The following is a 22,356-nucleotide window of genomic DNA, read 5'->3' as shown; positions in this document are numbered from 1 at the left end:
ATCTCCTACAAACCAGTATTGTTTTCTTAAGATCTGCAAATGAAAGGTATGTTATAACTGCCTAATTAATTAGCATTTTCTGAACATCATAAGGTATTTTCTCTACATAAGAACTTAAAATATATGGTGACACTTTATCATATTTTGGATTTGGCATATATAATGATATCCTCTAAATTCAGAAAATAGGTAAAGGTAAAGTTTGTAACTGCAGAATTTGATATTTTGAAAAATAAAATTAATAAAGTATCATGAATGTGTTATAATTTTCAATAATTCTTTATTATACATAATAAATGACTTAAATAGGTCCTAAAGTTTAATGTAATTCAAAACATGAATATAATGTGATTATTTTGAGAATTAAGTGGTTTCTTCTGGACAAATTAAAATCCAAAGATCATATTTTAGCATGTATTCTATTCTTTATGTGTCTGATGAAACAAACAGTTAATGAGATTTGCAAAACCTGGAAGAAAAGAAAACAATAGGAGATCACAACTTAATCAATAAGAGTAATTTATAAAGTTAACACTTACTATATAATCACCAAAATGCATATTGTAAGGGGAAAAAGGATAAAACAGGGTAAGAAAATTTCAGAGTAAGGCACATATAATTGTGAATAAGAAGTCTGCAGAATGAATCTTCTGGAGTAACCCAGCTGTCACTAAATTCATGTATAGAATAGAAAAAGAAAATTTCTTATATTTTAATTACATGAGCTATCATTGGGCTAGATGCTTTGATGAACTGCTGATCTGTTTTTTGTTCATCTTTCTAACTATGTCATTAAACCTATAAAAATGCCTCTTTTGGTAAAGGATGATAAAAGGTGGTGTACAAAGGGTAGACGATAAAATGGAGCACAGATACTATCCCCTCCTCCAGTCTTGTCTTAAATACTCCAGCATGAATGCAATAGAGAATAAACATTTTAAAACAATGACACTAATGCTTATAAGAATGTCTTAGTTTACTACCATTCTGAGACTAAAACTGTTACCAGCTGAAGAGATGACACCGTAGGTCAGTGGCTTTGTGGATCAGTATATAATCAAATGCAGGATCAGCATCCTATTCTGGAAAATGACGCATTATGTGTTTGTTCAAATGCTATAGTCTCCACTATGATAATCTACCCACTCTCACAGTTTCTTTGAATCCATAGTCTGCACTTGTTCTTACCAGTCTTTAACTGAGACTGGAGAACGGCGACCTGCTTCTGAATCCTAATTCTGCCATAGATACCATGCAGGTTGTTGCTTCTTCTTGTCTCTCCAACTCTGGTACAGTACCCGACACACAGTAGGTGCTCTCCTCCCTCCAAATTCATTGAATGAGTAAATGAGTAAATAAATGAATGAGTATATGAGTGAATAATAATGGATCTTACTAATGTAAAACATCTGCTTAGATTTCAGAAGTTGTTAACTTGCAGACTGATCTACATGGTACTCTTATTGCCAAGATAGGGGGAAAATATATATATCATAAATATATATAATATATACTTTAGATATAGGAAGAAATATGAGAAAGATAGACAGACAGACAGATATCTCAAAGCAATGAAATCACTATGTCTAGGATGACTACTTCTTAACAGGCTCCACCCACCTGGCTAATTAAGGGATTGCCTTCACCCCTCCTGGGTATGATCAATCTCAAGGTCCTGGCTCTTACTGTATTAACTTATCTGATTAGGTCTTCAATCTATTCTGCATAGATTATACTTAATATCTTTTATCTTTAAACATATGAACAAAAGCTTACCTCGAAAGCCAAAAGTCCAAAGTTAATTCCAATTAAAGTTAAAGCATTTGCATTATACCATGTGCTGATTTTACTTTCGCAACCCTAAGGAAAAGAAGTTTACTTAGATTGACTTGGAGATGAAAATGGCCTTAGACATATAATTCTATTACAAAGGAAAGGCACGTAGAGATTGATAATTCACCAAAGTCTAAATAGCAAGTTAGGGTCTAACTGGAGACTCGACTTGTGGACCAGAAAACGTCATATGATAGCAGGACACCTCAGTTGCTAATTTCAAAGTTGCTAAGATGTTGTCATGTAGTTAAAATCAGAAATGCATTAAGTTTTGGAAAGGGATTTGCTTTCCTACAGACTATTGTAATTCATCATGACACAGTCAGTAGTCCACCTTATCCACTGAGAATACATTCTGAGATCCCCAATAGATGCTTGAAACCCTGGATAATACTGTACTCTATATATACTCTGTTTTTTCCTATACATACATATCTATAAAAAAGTTTAACTTATAAATTAGGCACAGTAGGAGATTAACAAAATGGATAACAAACATAGAACAATTATAACAATATGCTGGCATCACTATTCTTGCACTTTGGGCCATTATTAAGTAAAATAAGACTTACTTGAACACAAACACCACAATAACTTGACAATCAATCTGATGACTGAGATCCCTAATAAGTGACTAACGGTTAGGTAGCATCTACACACGAACACACTGGACAAAGGAACCATTCACATCCTGGGAGGGACAGAGCAGGATGGTGCAAGATTTCCATCACACCACTCAGAATGGCGTGTAATTTAAAACTTATGAGTTGTTTATTTCTGTAATTTTTGATTTAATATTTTTGGACCACAGTTGACCACTGATAACTGAAACCTCAAAAATCAAAACTGAAGATAAGGGGATACTACCGTATTTACCACCACTTAAAATTATTAGGTCATTATATATGAAATGTCTAATTTATAATCAAAATTTTACTTTATTACATCTCCAGTAAGAAGTGGTACAATTAATCAAAGTATGTGCCTAAACTATCAACAGTTTTGGCATTGTAACAGTAGCTTGCTCATGCCAGCAGCAAAAGAAGCCTGGAGAGCAAGTGACAATGAAATCGTGAAAGGCGTGTTCCATGGCTTGTTGAGAAGTGAATGTTTTTCCTTGCAAGAAGTGGTCCAAAGCCTGGAAGAAGTGGTAGTCAGTTGATGCCAGGTCCGTAAATATGGTGGATGACAGAGAGTTTCCAAGTGCAGATTCTGTAGTTTGAGCAGCATTGTTTTTTACAACATGTGGTCTTTCAAGAGGATTGGCCTGTCTCTACTAGCCAAGTTCAGCTGCTCGCATCCTCAACATTTCATCCAACTGGTTGCAGTAGACATCTTCTGTAATCGACTGACCAGGTTTCATGAAGCTGTAGTGGATAATAGCAGTAGTGGACCATCAAACAGACACCATTAGCTTTTTTAAATAAATACTCTGTTTTGGACCATGTTTTGGCACTTCATCTTTATCCAACCATTGTGCCAAACACTTGCAATTGTCAAAAAGAATTCATTTTTCATCACATGTAACAATGCAGTGTAGAAATGGTTTGCCTTTATGTCATGACAGCAAAGAAAGGCAAGCTTTGAGATGATTTTCTTCTGATGCTTGTTTAATTCATGTGGAACCCATCTATCCAGCTTTCTTTACCTTGCCAATTTATTTCAAATGGTCCAATATTGTTAGAATAGTAATGTCAAAGCTTGCTGCTAATTCACACATAGGTTGAGATGGATTCGATTCCTCTACAGCTCTCAGCTTGTCATTATCCATCTTGGTCTCAGGTCACCCACATAGCTCATTTTCAAGATAAAAATCACCAGAATGGAACTTCTCAAACCACCAAATATGCGTATTCATTAGCCACATACTTGCCAAACACTTCATTGATATTTTGAGCTGTCTGTGCTGCATTTCTTCCATGAGGGAACTCATATTCAAAAATAAAAAGAATTTTTGACTTATCCATGGTTTCACAAAAATTGCTCTAAAAAAATTTTGAAAGACAATCACAAGCCAAACTGTGTGTTTGAAAGAATGAGGATGTCCTTTCACAATAAACAAAAATAAACAAGAAGTGTCAAAGTGAAATGTCAGAGATATCCACTGTCAAACTTAGCACTTAAGGAAATCAGACATTCCATATTTAATAACCTAATATTATTTCCCATATTTTTTCGAAATGTAATCCTCTATTTAATCTGTCAATTAATTATGTAATTGAAATGATATATCTTAAAATTAGAATAACTTCAGTGTATAAACTATACAAAGTAGTAGAAATTCTTGGGATAGAAATCCCTAGTTTATCAATATCTCATACCTGTAAATAGCAGTGGCTCCATATTAGCTTTTACTTTTGCTTCTGCCACACATACCTCAGCACCACTTTTGTCATCTCAGGGGTCCCATCCCTTCTGTTTTTGTCAACACTCATGCCCTTTTACTTCTGGAATTGCAGCTACCAGGGCTTTGACAAAAGTGCCTCCTCTTTCTGCCGGGGTTTTCAAGGAAGGTTGGGGAGTAAGGATAATGGTATACCAAGTTCCAAGAGCACTTAAATCACATATCCCAGATAATTTATTTATTTATTATATACCTGAAATAATAGTACATTTACACAATTATGTGTTCAATTTATGGAATTGGCTTAAGAATGTAGTCATCATGAATAACTTTACTTTTATATAAAAATTTACTCAGAATTCTAAATTGACCTGTAAAAGAAACAAACAAACTATTATAAACACTTGGAGAAGCCTTGACTTATCTTTACCTCTAGGTAAGTTGCATTCAGTGGCTCATCACAAAACCATTTTTTTAACATAGATTTCGTGCAAGAACATGGCACCAATTCTGAATTTTCTCTATTCTTATTCTTCATCCAATCTGTGTAATTGTGTTGGCCACAGCACTGTAACTAGGAGAAAAAGATTCTATGAATTTTACTACAAAACATTGAAAATGCAGTTAATTATATGAGACTACATATTGAAGTGTTTTTTGTGATGAAGATAATTAATTTTCTCCCACTGAAATGTAATGATTAAATAAATAAATGTATTTTTGTATATTTGTTTAATTCATTACTTTGTTGCTGCTATTATTATCAACTAGAGCTAAAGACCTCTGCTTATAATAGAGAATTATGATTGCATAAAATTATTATATCTGAATTTTATCTTATGGGAGTCCAGGACTAGAGAAGATATATTTGATATGCCTAAATATAAATAATGTTTAGGGCTAGAATATAAAACAGAGAACCACCTGAGCCATATCTTGCTCCTAACTATAGCAGTTCTCTTTACATTTACTCAAAATATGCTGTCATATGTGGTTAGCATACCTAAAAAAAGATTCAAGTCTATTTCTCCTCTCCTACAGTTAATGTGAGATGTTAACTTTCAAGTTGGTATTGTGTGAAAAACTGCCACAAAGAACCAAAAAAAAGGATAACAACACTAGTCATAGAAATGATCAAACTTCTAAGAAATGTCTCATTTTCAGTGCTGATTCAGGAATCCTATCAAGTTGAGTGGGGAGGATGTGAAAGAACCAGCTTACATATTTGTCATCTAGGAAATAAAAGCTGTCATGAGTATTGAATTGTTTTCTAAACCTGTTATGGAAAATGATAACATCAATACTGCTTTTGTTACAATATGCACTAACAATCTTAGTGCAATCTAGGAAATGCTAAATGACTAAAATAGTGCTTCAGAGTTAGGGTACTGAAAATTAGTTCGGCCAACAAAACCTGTACATATTATCTCAATTATATTCACGACAAGGAAGTGTAAACTGGATTTCATGAATAATAGCGAGGCCATACACATATTTTCCTGTTTATCACTTTATGACCATAGGAAAGTTCAATCCTCTGCTGCAAGTTGTAATGCAGTCTGAAAATGCAATACACATACAGATCACATACATCAGAGAAAAACAGGATGAGTAAAAGTATTTGTAATTACATTTCAATTTTCTTAAAATGTAAGATCTCATTTCCGTTATCACATGTACTAAAAATAATAACTATTTTTTATGTGAGGCATCTAGTATAGCAGTAAAGAGTACAAAATCTGGTGCCAGATTGTGTGGGTTTGAATCTTGGCTCTGCCACTTATTAGCTGTGTAATCCTGGTTAAGTTACTAGATTTCTCATCCTTCATCTACAAAATGATAATAGCTCCTACCTTATTGGGTTAGGAGGATTAAATGCATTAATATATGCAAAGCACTTACAAAAACCTCTGGCACAATGTAAATGTCTGCTATTTTCTTTATTGAGCACTTACTATGTTCCAGGTGCTGATCTGTTCCTGTAAACCATTTGGCTGACAATGGCAGTTCTCTTACCCTTCCAGTGCACCTGTCTAGAAAAATCTGAACTGTGAAATCTGAGCTATATATTCTATTTTTTACTTCATTTATTCTTGACAACCAGAGGTAGGAGTTTTACTAATATGGAAGTTTAGAGGGTTACTTGTCCCAGGGTCTCAAACCTACTGCATGACAGTGCTGGTATGCAGGTTCAAATGGTGACACTATGCTACTCTGTTGCCAGCAGGGACTACTGCTTAGACTTATCGCCCAGTGGGTGCAGCAGGACAGACTATCCCACTTTGCAGAGACCACCAACACTTTTCCAGATGCAACCGCCTTAAAATGCACATCAATTAACCCAGAAAAAAAGATAATAGTTACAAAAGGAGATGAAAGAAAACTCAAGATTTGTAAGCGGGGGACAATGCCATTCCACCCAGTTTGTTTGGAAGAAATACAGCAAACTCTAAATCCTCTTCCCCAATCCCCTGCCTCTCTTCTCTCCCCTATCTTGTAGTAGTCACCTTTGACATGTAATTTTCAGTGAATTTCATCTTACTGTTTTCTGTAAAGCATTCAGAATAGTCCACTTGGGTATTTCTTCAGGCTTATCTTTAGATCCATACTCAGAAATGACTAAATCAATTTTATCACGCCATAGTTGACGAACCTGTTGAAAATTGTATTAAAAGTGAAAATTTCATAGAAACATATCCTGATGGTTCCTCAGGAGTACCAACACCAAGAGAATATTCAACCTCACTTTGCTGTTTTCTGCTTATTTATAAGTATTTTCTTTCTTTTTTGTTACACTTTTTAATAATCTCAGTGAGTGTCAAAGCATTTGGTTTTTCACTTTGTGATCTATAGGAAGAGTATCTTAGGCTCATTTCATGATTAGGGAGGAAGTAATGTTCTATTCTCCTGAATATCTAAGGGAAATTTCTTCTCAAACCCTCAGGAAAACTGTGAAAGACTTTGATAAATGGACCAAAAAAGATTACTGAGTGTCTTTTGAATGGAACCTAGGCTTTTTCTAGCACATTTCGATTTGAATCTATGGGCCTCTGTACCTTTCATGGCCTATTTTATTTCCAGATAAAATACAAATTTTATTAATGCTACCTTTCATGGGTTATGACTGAATTTATTTTACAGCTTTGTAAGTTGTAGAAAACCATAATTATTCAAATGATTCTTAGACAGAGAAGTGCAAATAAATTTTTTCTGGTGAGGGTACATTTAATTCCTCCCCTCTCTAAGCCAGCCTGTTTTGCATCTAGTAAGTGATGGCCTATATAAGTGTATTCTCTTTAGATTCTCTATTGAATCAGTTTTTATATCTTACTGGTTCCCTTACTAATCAAGGCGTTACATAAAATCACTGACATGTGTCTATTGCATTTTTTACAAGTGTTATGATTTCTACATTTTAAAATATTATCCTTTTATAATACTGTCAGGACTTAGAACATGATACCCCCAAAATACAACACCTTTGCATACTGAGAATTTTAAGCTGAAGGAAATTGAAAAAAGCTGCAGAAGCATGAAGGTCACTCTTTGACCTTCTCTCATCTTTTTCCCCTGAAGTATAATAGGTCATAAAAAAGTTTTCTGATCTATCTTCCCTGAAAGTAGTCCATAAGATCCTCATTCCAGAGGGATCTCTCTCTGTACTCAGAAGCCAAGAAGAATCTGAACAAACAGGCCTTGATAAATTTCCCCCGGTTTATCACCATTAGATCATACCCTTTTGTCCTCTAATCACACTTCCGCATGACTGTCCATAAAAATACAGTTTTACCTGGGTCTTGGCATAAAAGATTTAGAGGCTTACAAGAGCTTAATCCAGTCTGATGCAAAAGACAAATTGATATAAACAAAGCTGTTAGCTCTGGGGTCAGCAAATAAGTATTTGAGTTCAGGCTATGTCATTTGGCCATGAAATATTTTAGCTAATATTTCTCATCTGAAAGCCTTAGTTTCTTCTTCTATAAGGTAGGACTAACAGTGCATCTCAAAGGGTTGTTGTGAGGATTAATAATATAATCCCTGTAGAGTGCTTATAACAGTCTCTGGCACATGGTAAGCTATTAATCAATAGTTCTTATTCTCAACATATGTGGAGACGATTATGTGAATAATATTTATGTAAATTTGGGTGATGTTGATAAACTATATTGTTAAAAGTTTTTATGTGTTATATTCAGGTTCCATCACTAGGTTGAGGCTCATGGGTTGGGATCCAGTGCTTTGCCACCAAAACAGCTTTCCAAGATCTACGTGCTGTGGCTGACATACCTCCAACCCCCCCCCCCCACACACACACACACATAGACAAAGACACAGACACACACACACACACACACATACACACACACATATACATTTTGGGTGTGGAGAGAAGAAATTTTAGCTCTAAATGCCAGGCCATTGACAGTAGACTCTGGATGCTGAGATATCCAGTGAAGATGCCAAGCACAATAGAGCAGATGAAGTTAGAGGGCAATGGGGCTATTCAGAAAAGATTTCTGGGGGCTTTGGGCATTACATAGGAGTGTAGACATAGAGTCTAGGCACCATAGGAATTCATCAGGGTCTCCTTCAAGATTAATTAAGAGAAGGGAAGAAAACTCTTGAATAACTACTTTATGACAGAAACTGGAATTATCGGTTAATGATAACTGTGTAAGGTAGGCCAAGTATTAACCGTATTTTACAGATGAGAACATAGGCTCAGGGCTGATAAGCACGTTGTTGATCTGTAAGCACACTCAGCTATATGCCTTCAAGTTCATGCTCTGTTCACTACAGGACAATCCGCCATAATACAAAGACAAACCTTGACTAAACAGAAACACTGAAATTTCTTAAAGAATTGAAAGTAACTGTAGGCTGTAATATGTAAGTTTTATTGCCAAAAAAGTTTTTTCAAGCAATTTATTATATGCTAAATTTGATAAACACAAATCTTGCTATAATTAATTTAATTATGTCAGTCATCACTCTACCTATGAAAAATATATGAATTATTCAGTATGTCTTATTTAAATGAAATTGCTAAATTTCAAATTAGTAAAAGTCCAAATGGATTTCTTTAACAAATATAATACAGGACAGTGATTAAATCAGCAGTGGTAGCCAGAGTTGGTAGGAGGGGGAGGAGAAAAGGGTATCGGAATTTAAAGTCCTAAAACTCAGTACCACTTCCTCTTCCCCTACGTTTTTTGTTATTTACAACTATTTTCTTGAGCATATGGAAACAAAGTCAAAAACAAGTTCCCCTATCCCACGCTTTCAATATGACCCCTAGCCCCTTCCTATATTCTAGTACTTCCATTAAATACTTTTCCCCCCAAAAACATTTACCTTTGGCTTTTAATATAGGCTCAAAGGTTTCAGCAATCTAAGGTATCCAATTTCCTTTAGATTTCAAATAAAAGGATGTATTGATAAGGATTTACTTTCCGTACCTCCTCTTTCTTTGTGAAGATGATTGCTGAAAATATAACCTGAACACCAAAGGCCCATGTTATCAGTATTGCATACTAAAACAAAACAAAACAAAACAAAAGATAGAGATGATTATTATGTTTCTAATATATATTTCATATGCTAAAATATTGGGAAAATGCACATGATATGAAATATTCAGCCTTAAAATACATATAGATTTGCTGAAGCTTCCTGCCTTCATAAATGAGTGAAATTATTGAAATAGAAAGTCAAAGAAAAAAACTCAATGAACATTTGGATAAGAATAAGATAGAAGTGATAGTATTTTATGGGAACCTTAGTCCAATGGAGTTGATGATACCATCTTTATTCAGATCTAAAACTTAATTCTGTATGTATATTTGGATTATTTCTTTGAAAGCTAAAAATACTTCTATCCGAAACCAAATAAAATGATTTTCACATTTATCCAACTATTTAATTTTTAAAAATCTATGGCCACTTCAATCTTCTCCACCATAGCAGCTGTCAACCTAAAAAACACACTAGAGAAAATTACCTCTAAATATGTTGAGTTACTCAGGAATTAGAAATAAGGATTATAATCCAGAATGCATGGAATGGCAAACCACTAGAGCATTTGTTAGGTAGTGAGGGATTCTGGGTCTCTTAGGGATGATCGTGGGTGTCTTGCCTTGGTGCAATTGCCCAACTTGGGAAGGACAAGGGTGGGCCCCAGCTCCATGGTCTTGGTCCTGCCCCCACTTAATCCTTTCCTGTGCAACTGCCATATCTGGGATAGGAGGGAACACCCTACAAATCTGCCATTTAGAACTTAGCACGCTAACTGCAAAAGAATGCAGGGGTCTCTCTAGCCCATAGGCCAAGCAGCATAGGTACAACAGAGTCCAGAAAGTGACCTAGAACAACCCACACATGTAGTAAAACTCAGGTCATGCAACTCCCAACTGTCCAATCAAAGTGGTTCCATGGTGACATTTGAACCCCTGGGAGGTACCTATCTGGACACCATAAAACAAGACCCAGACCATAACCAAACTCTCTTTTTTCCTGCTACGACAAGGGGTCTGGTTGTCATCTGTAGCCTATGTATCTTGCTCTGTAAACCTACACCTTGCTCTTGCTTTATAATTCTATCTTACCCTATCTATAATCCCTCAATAAATTTCATCTCACGCTTGCCTTACTTTGGCGCTTCTGGTCATTCTTTAGCCATGAGTGTACCAAGAACCGACATTTCAGACCCTGAAACCTAACATATTCAGTGAGGGAAAGGGAAAGGGAAGCTTTCCTGATCTGAGGTAAGTAAAGAATGTCACTTTCTGATAGGTCCAGGAAACCCAAGTCACTTTGGACCTTGAGAAGAGAGGAATTTACTCAATTCATATCGGTATCTAAAGGCACAGATAAATCCTTAGCTTTACCCAAGGGGTTTTCAAGTCTAACCTGAGATTCCTTATGAAAAACTTCCAGTAAAGCCAATTATTTTTAAAACAGAAAAGCCTAATGGACATGCTTGAAGCTCTGACTCGAGTGGGGCAAAGGCAATATACGTAACCTAAACATTTGTACCCCCGTAATATGCTGAAATAAAATTAAATAAATAAAAAAAGAAATGCCTTATATGGCACAATAATTATTCTTACTCCACTTTATGCAAATAATCAGGCCAAGTATAGTGAGACTGAAGTTTATTTTTGCACGTAAATTGATTCTGCTATGATTTGTCTTTTAAAAAATGGGAAACTGGAGACAAAAAAAGATATGGTTCAGAAAAAAGAAACTATAGTCCACCTGTTATTAGATTCTAGCCTTGTCTACTGTTTTTCAGTTTTTGTTATTTGCCTACAGTTTGTACTGAATCCCGAATTCTTTCCTGACTACAAATTTCCACATGATGTTTCCATTTTTTTTTTTTTTTCATTTTTTCTGACTTAGACTCAATGAAATTGCCACTGTCTTTTCCTGAGACCCTGCAAGGATACCTTGGGCCGTACAAACTCCAGGTAAAAAAAATCTGTCAGATTGCGACTGCCTGCTTCCCCTTTAACTGAAGATGCTTTGAGTTTAATATCTAGATACTGCAGCTGAATGCCTTCTAGACCCTAACAAAACTAATTTATGAACTGTTCCGAATATTAACTCGTTTTTCTTCTGTTTGAAAACTCATCTGCAATGCCAGCTCCTGAAATGAGACACAGCTGTTTAACTAAACTGATCTGTTCACAGGACTAAGAGACTGACCAAAAATACATAGGATGATGTATTTAAATTTGTTCCAATTTGGTTTTTTCTTCCACTCCTTAGTCCAAAGATAACAGCTTGGCTTTTAATAGGTAAAACTTTTTGATTTTAAAGTGCGAACTGAAAGAAATTAGAAATATTTTACTTCCAAATGTATTTCTTTGACATAGTCTGGGCTGCACTGCCACAGAAGTTAACACTGGAATGCTGTCTTTTGTATGTGAGGTTGGGGGCAAATTTACATCTGTAGAGAATCTGCATTAATGCAGTCAATTCTTTCTTTCTCTTGAACTAGGAAAGATTAACTAAGAATGTCCACTCTCTTCCCCATACACTTAAGAGAGAGTTGCCAGGAAGGACACAGGACATTTGGCAGCAAAGCTTGCTGGGAATTCTAGTCGCTAACTATAGAATATGTGCCAACAAAACATGATTAAAAAATCTGCAAATCTAGAACTGATCACAGAAGAAACTGCGAAGAGTTTTAGGGCTCAACAAAGATCCTTCAACTCTCTAGCCCAGGTAGTCCTAGATAATCGGGTAGTCTAGATTTCGTATTGGCTAAACAACAGGGCGTCTATGCGGTGTTAAACATTACCTGCTGTATCTAAATAAGTATCTCAGGAAAAATGGAAACCTAAATAGAAAAAGTTTCATAACAAGCTGTGTGGCTACAGCAGGTCTACTAATGACCCCATGCCTGATTGGTTTTCAGGGTTATTCACTTGGATTCCCGAAGGACTTTAAATCAGTTCTGCAGGCACTCTTGAAGCTAGGACTGTCACTTTTTATCCTAAGGCTCCTTAACTATCTTATAGTCCATTGTTCACTTAAGTACTGGGCTAAGGCTCTAGATGAAAGTACTAATGTTCTTGTCATGCAAACCTTAGGTCTGCAACCATGCACCCATGAATACTTAAAGGCAACTACAAAATGGTTTCATTCCTCCTATCCCATTCCTCTTAACTCCAACTATGCCTCTTGTCAGCAGGAAGAAGCCAGATCAGTTCTCTGCCCTTTTCCATCTCATTAGCCCACACCTCAGGAATGAGGTGGAATGAACCCCAGGGTAGGGGGGATTGAAACTGCCCTTCTGTCCTTTATAAAATTAATTAAATTAGAAATTAATGAAATTATAAAATTAAAGTTTAATTTATAATTTAATTTATAATAAAATTATAAATTAATAAAACTAATAAAGGGCCACAAGGTGGGAACTGTGGTTGGGGGAAAATACATGTGTGTGTGTGTGTGTGTGTGTGTGTGTGTGTCACCAGCCATTGTTCCCTAGCTTGGTTTCCTATAATTGCTTACTACTTAGGAGTCATACAGCTGATGGTCATAAAGATTCTTAGCTTTCTTCATTGCTTCCACAGATAACAACCCTTGTGAACTAAGGCAAGTTTTTGAGATATTTTCCAGGTGGAATGCTGCATTCCAGTGGAATGGCTGACCCACCCAGAGCAGTGGCCCACACTAAGGAACTAACTCAACTGGTCTTGCAACCCCCCAAAAGGAACTGACTCAGAGCAAGACAATTTTACATTTCTATGGTTCTGCCCCATACCCAGCCAATCAGCAGAGCCAATAGCCTAGCCCTCTGCCTGCCAAACCATGTTTAAAACCCTTTCTCTCAAATTCTCGGGGAGATGGATTTGAGAACTTCTTCTCACCTCCTTGTATGGCACCCGAAATATTAAACTCTTTCTCTGCTGTAACTCCTGCTGTCTCAGTATATTGGCTTCCTCTTGAGCAGTGGGCAATGAATCCAGTAAGGCTGTAACAAATGTGCTGACTATAGAACCTGTTTCCCTTTCCTTGGTAAGCTCATTCACTTTAATATACTGCATTCTGATTTCAGTCTTCAGATTCTTAAGTTTGGTTAATTGTAGTTCACCCTAAGAGATGGATTCCCATTGACTCTGTGTTGAAAATTAAACATCTAAATGTGTCAATCCTACCTGGAAAAGTTTCTTGGTAGGGAATGCTTCATTTGGGATATCCCCAAGGACATACTCTACTGCAATACCAGGATAACATAAATATTGTTAATCTGTGTAACTAGGACACATAAAATCTAAGATACAAATTCAGACTATTGAAGTGAAATACGTACCAGAATTAACAGCCATCTGATTTTGTTGTGAATTCCCAAATAACCCAATAGACAAAGAAGAACAATTGCAGATCCTGTTCCAATCAAAATTTGAGAAATATATACTATATTGTGACTCTTTTCATCTGTGGAAACCACAAAATGATACATTATGAAGTGGTATTTTATTTATTTTTTATTTAATAATTGCAGCAACCCAAGGTTTCTCTAAGTAGTTGTTGCCAAACCACTAGGATCTCTCTCTTTTTTTAAATCTGATCCTAGAACCTCTTATTCTTAGCAACAACCTTTCTATCTTTTCTGACATGGTAGAGAAGTTTTTCAATCTCAGAAGATTTCTTTAACCTTGTCTTAATTGTCTTCTGTAATAGAAGAAATTTTTTTCCTCTCCTATGTCTAAGGTACATTCAAATATTCACGTATTCATTCATTCATTTATTCATTCATCAAAATACGTTTAGTAGCTAACATGTGTGAGTCAGGTGTCCCTTGCATACACTCTGAATTTATTGTTAATGTAGCCCTTTTCAAACTATATTTTATTCTTTCTCCATCTAGACTGTGAGCTCTCAGTGCTAGAGATTATATATATTTATATAATAAACAGGCTAACTGTTGAATGCTTAGTGCTGTGGCACAGACCATAGAACAGTAAATGCTCAACAGACATTTGTTTAAAAAAACAAGGATGGATAAATGAGTTAAACATGCCAGAGTTTTATGGGACAGCAGTGAAGGCAGTAGCTTGTACTGGATTATAAAAAACAACTGTCAAATTTTCAGGAAATCTGCAAGCTAATTGAATTCACATTGGCACCTTAAAATTGGCCATTGTGGAAGTATTTAAACGATGGAAATGGGCAAATGTCATAAATCCAGACTCTCCACCTCACAACTGGTTATTAAACATTTACCAGCACACTACTGGAACAGGGGGACCTAATACAGTAAGGGCAGGGGATCAGAGGGTTTGGACAAGATTCTTGGAAAAGGGAATACATGATCTTAGGCTTTAAGCAATAATTGGAAATAACCAGGTTGGAATTGTGAAAGCATTTCTGAGACTTACAATGGTAGCAGGTGTAGGAAACTGCTTGGTTGGAACTTACAATTTGAGACAAATGAGAATGGAAAGGTTTGCAGGAGAAAGGAAAGAATGGAAATTATGGGCACTTTGCTCTTCAGTCTTCCTCACTGGAATTAAGCTCCATAAGGACAGGGACTTTGTTTTTTTTTTTGTCTTTCACCCCTGTATCCTCAGCTAATGGGACAGTGCCTGACATGTAGAAGATTGCTTAATAAATATTTGCCTAATAGGTAAATAATAGCCATGGGTAAGCAGAGAAAAGCTTTCAATAGAGGAGTTACATGGTTATATTTGCATTTATTTTATTTTTTTAATTGACAGATAAAAATTGTACATATTTATGGGGTACATAGTGATGTTTCAATAAATATAATGTATAGGGATCAGATCAGGGTAATTAGTATAGCCATCATCTCAAACATATATCATTTCTTTGTGTTGGGAACATTCAAAATCTTCCTTCCAGTTATTTGAAACTATATATTAATAATATATCATCATTAACTACCGTCATCCTACAATGGTATAGAACGCTAGAAGTTATTTTTCCTGTATAGCTGTAATTTTCTCCCTTTAATAAATCTCTCCAATTGAAAGAGACCTTTAGAGGGAATGCTGGATGACACTTAATAAACTTTAAATTCAGATAAATACTGCCACCTGCTGAATAAATCATGTATGCAATTGTTTAAAATGAAATGCCTTATTTAATTGAGAGAAAAAGAAAAATAGATACATACCCAAAGCTGTTAAAAAATTGTTTCTATCTAATAAAAGCCACACACCAAATCCAATGAATAAAAGTCCAAGAACCTAAAAAAAGACAGTCAATGCTTATTTTTTATTAATTGCCTATAAAAATGCATCACATTTTCTTTACTAAATAATTATGAAGATTCTTACCAAGAAAGCTCCATTAATGAGATTAAGAAAGTATTCAAAAATTAATGTTTTGTTTTTCCTTAACATTCTTTTTCTCCCTGGATATTGATGATTCTGAAAAGATAACCACAACTTTAAACATTCTATACAACTTTAAATAATTCTGCCTCCTCATGTCCTTTATTTTCATATTTTTCTTCTCAAATCAGTTGTCAGTATAACATCCTCCATTCCCCAAGCGTAAGGACATGATGAAGATATCTTGAAACTGTACCTGTATCTGCATTTTTTGCTAAGCAGTATCTGCATTTAAAATAATAAAAATGTTATCTGTAACATGTTGGCTAGGCAGTCGAGACTGAGAAGACATTTGTATAACATGTCAACAACAGCCTCACTTCAGTAAGTTTACTTCTTGCACTTTTCAGAATACAAGATATTTTGTTTTCAGTTTCAATACGCTTGTTCACCTTGCCAGAAAGTTTTCCTTCACCTCTTCCTGCCCATTCTCTTTCCCAGAATAACATCAGCTTCTCATTGGGGTCTTGGCTTGGAGACCTTTCTCTTACCACAATTTGTAGCCTCTCATTTTCTCATTTACCTGTCTTCTTCCCCACATAGAGTCAGAGATATTTAAGTGGAGAAAGTAGTCTTGTATCCCATTATAACCCTCGAGTTTAGCACATAGTAAGTATTCAATAAATATTTATTGAATGAATAAGTGGATAGATGGATGAATTAAATTATTTAATTAGTCTATAATTTAGTTTGACATAAAGTATAAGGAAATAAATTAACTTAAGGTTGTTTCCATTAAAAATTATTTTCCATATAGCCAATTTTCCTAAAACTTTTATGGAAAAATCAACACTTACCCCATTGGCTTTTGGTGCTTTGTTTATTAAATATGAAGTTTTCAAATTTTCTTCAATGTTTCTCGGTTTTTTCTTTTCTAATTTAATTGTTTCAATTCTAGCTAGCACCATACTTTTAAAAAGTATTGTAGTTTACAAAGTTTTAATATATGTAGTGCAAAATTGACATGATGAAAGCATATTTAATAAGACTATTTTGAAGCTATTTGTTTCTAATTAGGAAGAAACAAATCTATTTGTTGAACTAAAGGATGCTTTAGAAAATGGAGAAATAAGAGATGTCTATCTTAGAGTATTTTCACTACCCCCTCTACTTTGACTTTAAGCCATATTCCCCCTGAAAGCGCCCAAGGTTCTTCTTCTCAGCTTGAGGAGTGTCTCCAGGTTTGTCTTCTATCTCTTGTTTAAACTCTTCTGCTGTCATTTGGTTGCTCCACTTTCTGTCCTATCATCTTATTCCTTGATTCCTCCAATGCCCAGCAAGTTTTGATGGAACACTGAGTTGGAAAGGCTGCCTGATTTTTATTTCAGTTTCTCCCAAAGATGCTGCAGATCTATATTTTTGGTTTCAATTTTATTTACTGCAGCATGTGGAAAAGCTGTGATCCTTTCCTACATCCTGACCAAGAACTTAGGCCCAAAGTCCTGGCCTCTTGTTTGTCTGCAAATGAGAAAGAGAATGGTGACTAATGAACAAGAAAACTCTGCAGTAACTCTGCAGAGAAATGTTAAAGGTCTAGACTTGACTGTTGATGCAATAATAATTAGAGTGTTACGTAGGGTTAAGCTGAAATGCTTCATCAAAGCACCCAAATATAGAAATAAACTATATTTCTGTAAGTTTATTTCTCTCTTAGTCCAAGTGGGTGATTGGTTCCTTTCTAGGAAATCATCTTAGAAACTTGGGGCCAGCTCTGGCCTGTTCAATAAGGGGCTCCCAAATATGCTCCAGGTGCCATCTTTTGTAGATAGAAGAAAGGGAAAAAAGAAAAACACAGGCAGGCATCTTTTAAGCAAGTGAAATGGAAGCTGTACACTTCTCTTCATATTCCATTGGCACAGACTTCATCCCATGGCAACACTCAGCTGTAGTTGGAGGCTACCATGTACTCAGGATGAAAGAAAGAAGTGATTTACGAGTGGGGAGGGCCAAACAAAAAGCTCAGCAATTAGGAAAGGGCAATTAAAAAATAACTAGTAAAAGAAAAAAAGGACTCAGAGAAAATTTTAATGTGCTTTACTATGGAAAATAAAGAATCAAAGGTGATCAGAAGGATTCCTGTAGGGTAGGAAAATAAAAGAATAGTAATCACTAGAAATTTAAAATTGGGAAATATATCATTTAAAAGATAAATTCATAAATTTAATATTTAATAATTGAGTTTGAAGTGGTAGAAGATATCTATGTGGTTATGTTTCATAACTGGAAATGGAGCGCAGATACATGGGTAGCATAGGCTATGCAGACTCAGAAGGCATCCATAGAGAACCAGTGTCATGGGAGTGAATGAAGGGGAAGAGGGATTGTCTATAGATAGAAATGGCAGATGTTTGATGGTAAAGAATATAATTAAGAATTTGAAAAGATATACAACTATTATGTACCCATAATAATTAAAAATTTTGAAAAACACACCAAAAAAGAATTTGTATTTTTTAGAGCAAACTTGTACAAAGTGAGAATATAATCAAAGCATGATCTCATGGAAACCAATAGAGGAAAAAATTTCTAGAATGGTGTTACATGATATGGAGGTCAAAAAGGATGAGGAAGCAGTACTGTCAAAGCCAGCCAACCTGGTAAGGAGGATGTTTATGGTAATTACGAAACAGCAGTTCAAGGGCAAAGAGTTAGAATACAACAAACTGGGTGTCCAAGCAACGAGCCAAAGAAGCCTATGGCCATGTTTACACAGAATGGTAAGAAGAGACGGTGGTGTACTGGTCTTTTTAGCTACAGTCCCCACTTACTGGAAATCATGCAATGAAAATAAAGATGTGCTGAAACAAAGATACACAATAAGTTAGTGAGGTTCTTATTTAAATATTTGTAGTATGAAAGATCTATATTTTCTTTTGGTATAAACAAAGAATTTGTTTTTATAATAACTTCAATAATATCCTGGTGTGATATTTCTTTTGTTCAGTTCCTGACTATTTATTTAATGGTTCAACAGCAGAGATTTTTTTTAATAGCACAAGTTCATAATTCACCTATTCATACATGTTATTTTTCATTAGTTAAATAAACTCTAATTGCTAGTTGTTATTTTTATGTTCTTTCTCAGCACCATGAGATGCGACCACAGTCATGAAGAAGTTGCAGAATGTCAAGAAGTCAAATATTAAAACCTGTGGCAAACTCTTAATTATGTGTTGGGGTTAGGGCAGGGAATAAAGGGAACAAGGAAGTTTCATAGAAAAGATGATTTTGAGATGACCCTTGAAGGATGATTACAAAGGTCCTAGTCAGACAAAAATAGATTGGAGGTAGGAAGTATTCAAGATAAATGGCACACTGTGTTTACAAGCTCTACAGTTAGGTGTAAGGAGGCATGGGTCAGAGTGGCAAGAAATGAAAGATAAGGCTGGAGAAGTAGACTAAGTAAAGACTGTGATGGATCATGTATAATTTGCTAGAGAATTTTTTTTTTCTGAAGATAATGGGGAGCCATAATTCTGGCATCAATGTGGAAGCCAAATTAGAAAAGAAAACCTAAGACAGAGAAATAATTTATAAAGCTAATGCACTAGTTCACAGGAGATGAATGTGATCTAAACAGCAAGATAACCACGGGGATGAAGAACGGTACCAGGATTCGAGAGAGACAGTAGGAAGTAGATTTGCCAGCATGGAGATGGTATTAATAGAAAGAGTCAAAGATGAAACTTGAACTTAAAGTTTATAGAGCTTAAATAAAGTAAGCTCTTATTTAACATTATCCCATATCCTACAATGTGTCATTTATGTTGATTTCCCTGATCATCCAAATATTGCAAATTAGTCATTATTATGCTGTTATCCCCAGTATTGCCAATGAGGAAAGAGACTCAGGAAGGTAAAACACATTTCTTGAGGTCACCCAGTTAATAAATGGCAGAGCTGAAATTCAAATGCAGAGACATAAACGATTCTTTTGATAACGTTTTCAAGTTCCAGTGTCATCATCTGTAAATGTTGATTATAATAATACACCTCTCAAAGGAATATTGTGAAAATTAAATGAGATTATGTTTGTAAATTACTTTCCTTAGTGCCTGACTAGATGTTAGCTATGAATTTTGTTTTATCACATCTTTATATACAAATAATAATGGAGATGCGTGTGAGGAAGGGAAACAGAATGGGGACTGTGGCAAAGCGATGAACTCTTATTTTCCTGTGAAGTAGGTTGTCACATCAACTGCAGGGAGGGAGCACAAAGAGGGTTAGAAAGGGAATCTGAAGGTTTGAGATACTCTGAGTGGGACAAGAGAGGCAGAGGTCTAAGAATCCAGTATGTGGCACTATAAGCCACATATTCAAGTACCATTAATTGATAATCACCTTGCCCCAAGAAAATGAAACAAATGAACAAAAATCTGCTGTGCAGCTCTTTTGAGTGCTAGAATGATATTTTGGAATATTTAGATTATATCACTGTCATATGAGGAATAAAGCAGCTGTTGAAAAATGCTATTAAACTAAAATGGTTCCACCATTCAATTAGCATTTTCAAAGAAATACTATTCCTGCCAGATAACAAAGAACAATTCTCTCTCATTCTTTCCTTCTCTCAATAAATATTACATGTCCTCTGAAGGAAATATATAGTGTTAGACCAATAGGCTATAAATCAATCAGGCTTGGGAGTGATTTTCAAAATATAAATAAAGTTACTTATACAAAAGAAAAAAGCACTCAAGTTAAAGGGTCATGGCAAACCAACATACTCAATTTGAGGCTATAATTTCTAGGAAGATTGCAATTAAAAGAATTTCCACTAAACTCCACACAGTTGATACACAATAATTTCAAGTTAAATTTAGGTACAATCTATACCTGTTTTGTTTAGATAATTGCTGCATTTTGTTTCTTTTTGATTAGTAATATTCTAGTTAAAGTATGACTAATTTATAGAGTTGTCAGTTTTCTTCTAAAGTAAAAATCAACATGCGAATTTAAGAGATCTATCACCATGGATAAATTTATCTTTAGAAGTTCTTTCAAATTTTTTTTTCTTTTTTGCTGTCAGTTTGTTTGACAAGGTAAACTTCAAGAAGAAAAGCAATTTAGATATTATTTGAAAAATTAGCTGATTACTATAATTAGTTATTTCAAATTATTTTTTAAAAATTGATTACTAAAGGATTTGATCATTTTTAGAAGTCTAGTTTGATAATCATGAATAAAATTAATCTTAAGATTTTTACATGTTCACTTCAACATAATATGGTAGTCTAAGCATTTTAAATAAAGAGTTTGAATAGTCTATAAATCAGCAATAAAGCCAACTAAAAAAACAAAAAGTGGCATTTGAGCATAGACATTTGGGCTTTGTTTTATTCTCCTCCCCCACTTCTGCCCCCTGAGCATAGACTTTGATAATGAAAATACCCTAAATTTAATTAGGTGTGAAACTCAATCCAGTTTATTTTTAAAAATTATCATCTTGCTTGAAGGAGGCACTAGCATGTGTGTTATTAATATCAAAAGTCTAATTTCTCCCTCTGTATTATTAGTTCTTATGTTGATGCGATTCAAGTTTATCGTTACCAGGAAATATAGTCTATTTTCTTTCAGAGGCTCAAGGAAATGTTTGCTTTTAGCTTATTCTATGGCAGATACCTTTTACAATTATGCTTAACCATTTCCTCTTAGAATTTAATGTTTTCTTTGCAAACTTTGAAGAAAGTAAAGTCAAAAATGTTATTAACCAAAATAAAATTTCACATTTTGTACATTATATCTTTGCTCCACAAAAGAAACTTTGATGAATTTTTAAATCAGAATTAAGTAGTATGACATATACTTAGAACTTCAGATTTTATATGGAAATCGTGGGTGTCTATCAATATTTTAACAGTAAAATAATTCTAGGAAATAATTTTTCAAATGTCTCACCCCGCACTCTAGAAGAATTAGAGCGTCTCGAGGAGTATTGATTAATAATTGATTGGTTCATTTTTTTTCTTCTTTTAAAGAAACTTCTCATGAAAGGCAAACAAATTATTGGCTTATCCTCCTTACGTCCAGGTCTCACAAATTACTATTCAGGATTAAAGTTTTGCGGAACGAACAACGTACACATACGCAACTCACTTCACTAGATGTATCAGCATAGATAGCTCACACTTTAAAAGTCAGGTTATTTCTACTTGAGTAATTATAACAAAATGTCATTTCTTCATTAAATAGTTTCCAAAATATTTCCAAATTATTGAAGTATTAAAATCTACCTGGAACAAATTTTAACCTCCTTCCCTGGCCCCCGAAATTCAGCGTTCGTTCCGATTTAGAAGCGAAACTGTT

At 34.8% G+C, this 22,356-nt stretch overlaps 1 protein-coding gene across 1 annotated transcript; it reads right to left on the bottom strand.

Moving 5' to 3' along the window:
- Window positions 1-263: 263 nt before the first annotated feature.
- On the bottom strand, window positions 264-22,344 carry TSPAN19 (tetraspanin 19). The gene is made up of 9 exons (XM_045553292.1): window positions 22,284-22,344; window positions 15,991-16,083; window positions 15,828-15,900; window positions 14,001-14,125; window positions 9,637-9,711; window positions 6,720-6,830; window positions 4,608-4,751; window positions 1,777-1,860; window positions 264-469 (listed from the first exon to the last, which is right to left on the bottom strand). The coding sequence occupies exons 2-9, from the start codon at window positions 16,054-16,056 to the stop codon at window positions 401-403; spliced, it is 747 nt and encodes a 248-aa protein (XP_045409248.1). The 5' UTR covers window positions 16,057-16,083; window positions 22,284-22,344; the 3' UTR covers window positions 264-400.
- Between the last annotated feature and the right edge of the window lie 12 nt (window positions 22,345-22,356).

The sequence above is a fragment of the Lemur catta genome, chromosome 6, assembly GCF_020740605.2.
Source record: "Lemur catta isolate mLemCat1 chromosome 6, mLemCat1.pri, whole genome shotgun sequence".
Taxonomy (NCBI): domain Eukaryota; kingdom Metazoa; phylum Chordata; class Mammalia; order Primates; family Lemuridae; genus Lemur; species Lemur catta.
The sequence above is the reverse complement of the archived record's forward strand: the minus strand, read 5'-3'. Positions and strand labels throughout refer to the sequence as shown.

What these genes read in the sequence shown, in the direction of transcription:
- TSPAN19 (XM_045553292.1), bottom strand. Translation starts at nt 16,056, where the DNA reads ATGTTAAGGAAAAACAAAACATTAATTTTTGAATACTTTCTTAATCTC. An exon ending in CAATTTTTTAACAGCTTTGG is followed by an intron (nt 14,126 to 15,827) that starts GTATGTATCTAT and finishes TGGTTTCCACAG; the next exon opens with ATGAAAAGAGTCACAATATA. An exon ending in TTGGACTTTTGGCTTTCGAG is followed by an intron (nt 470 to 1,776) that starts GTAAGCTTTTGT and finishes CTTTTCTTCCAG; the next exon opens with GTTTTGCAAATCTCATTAAC.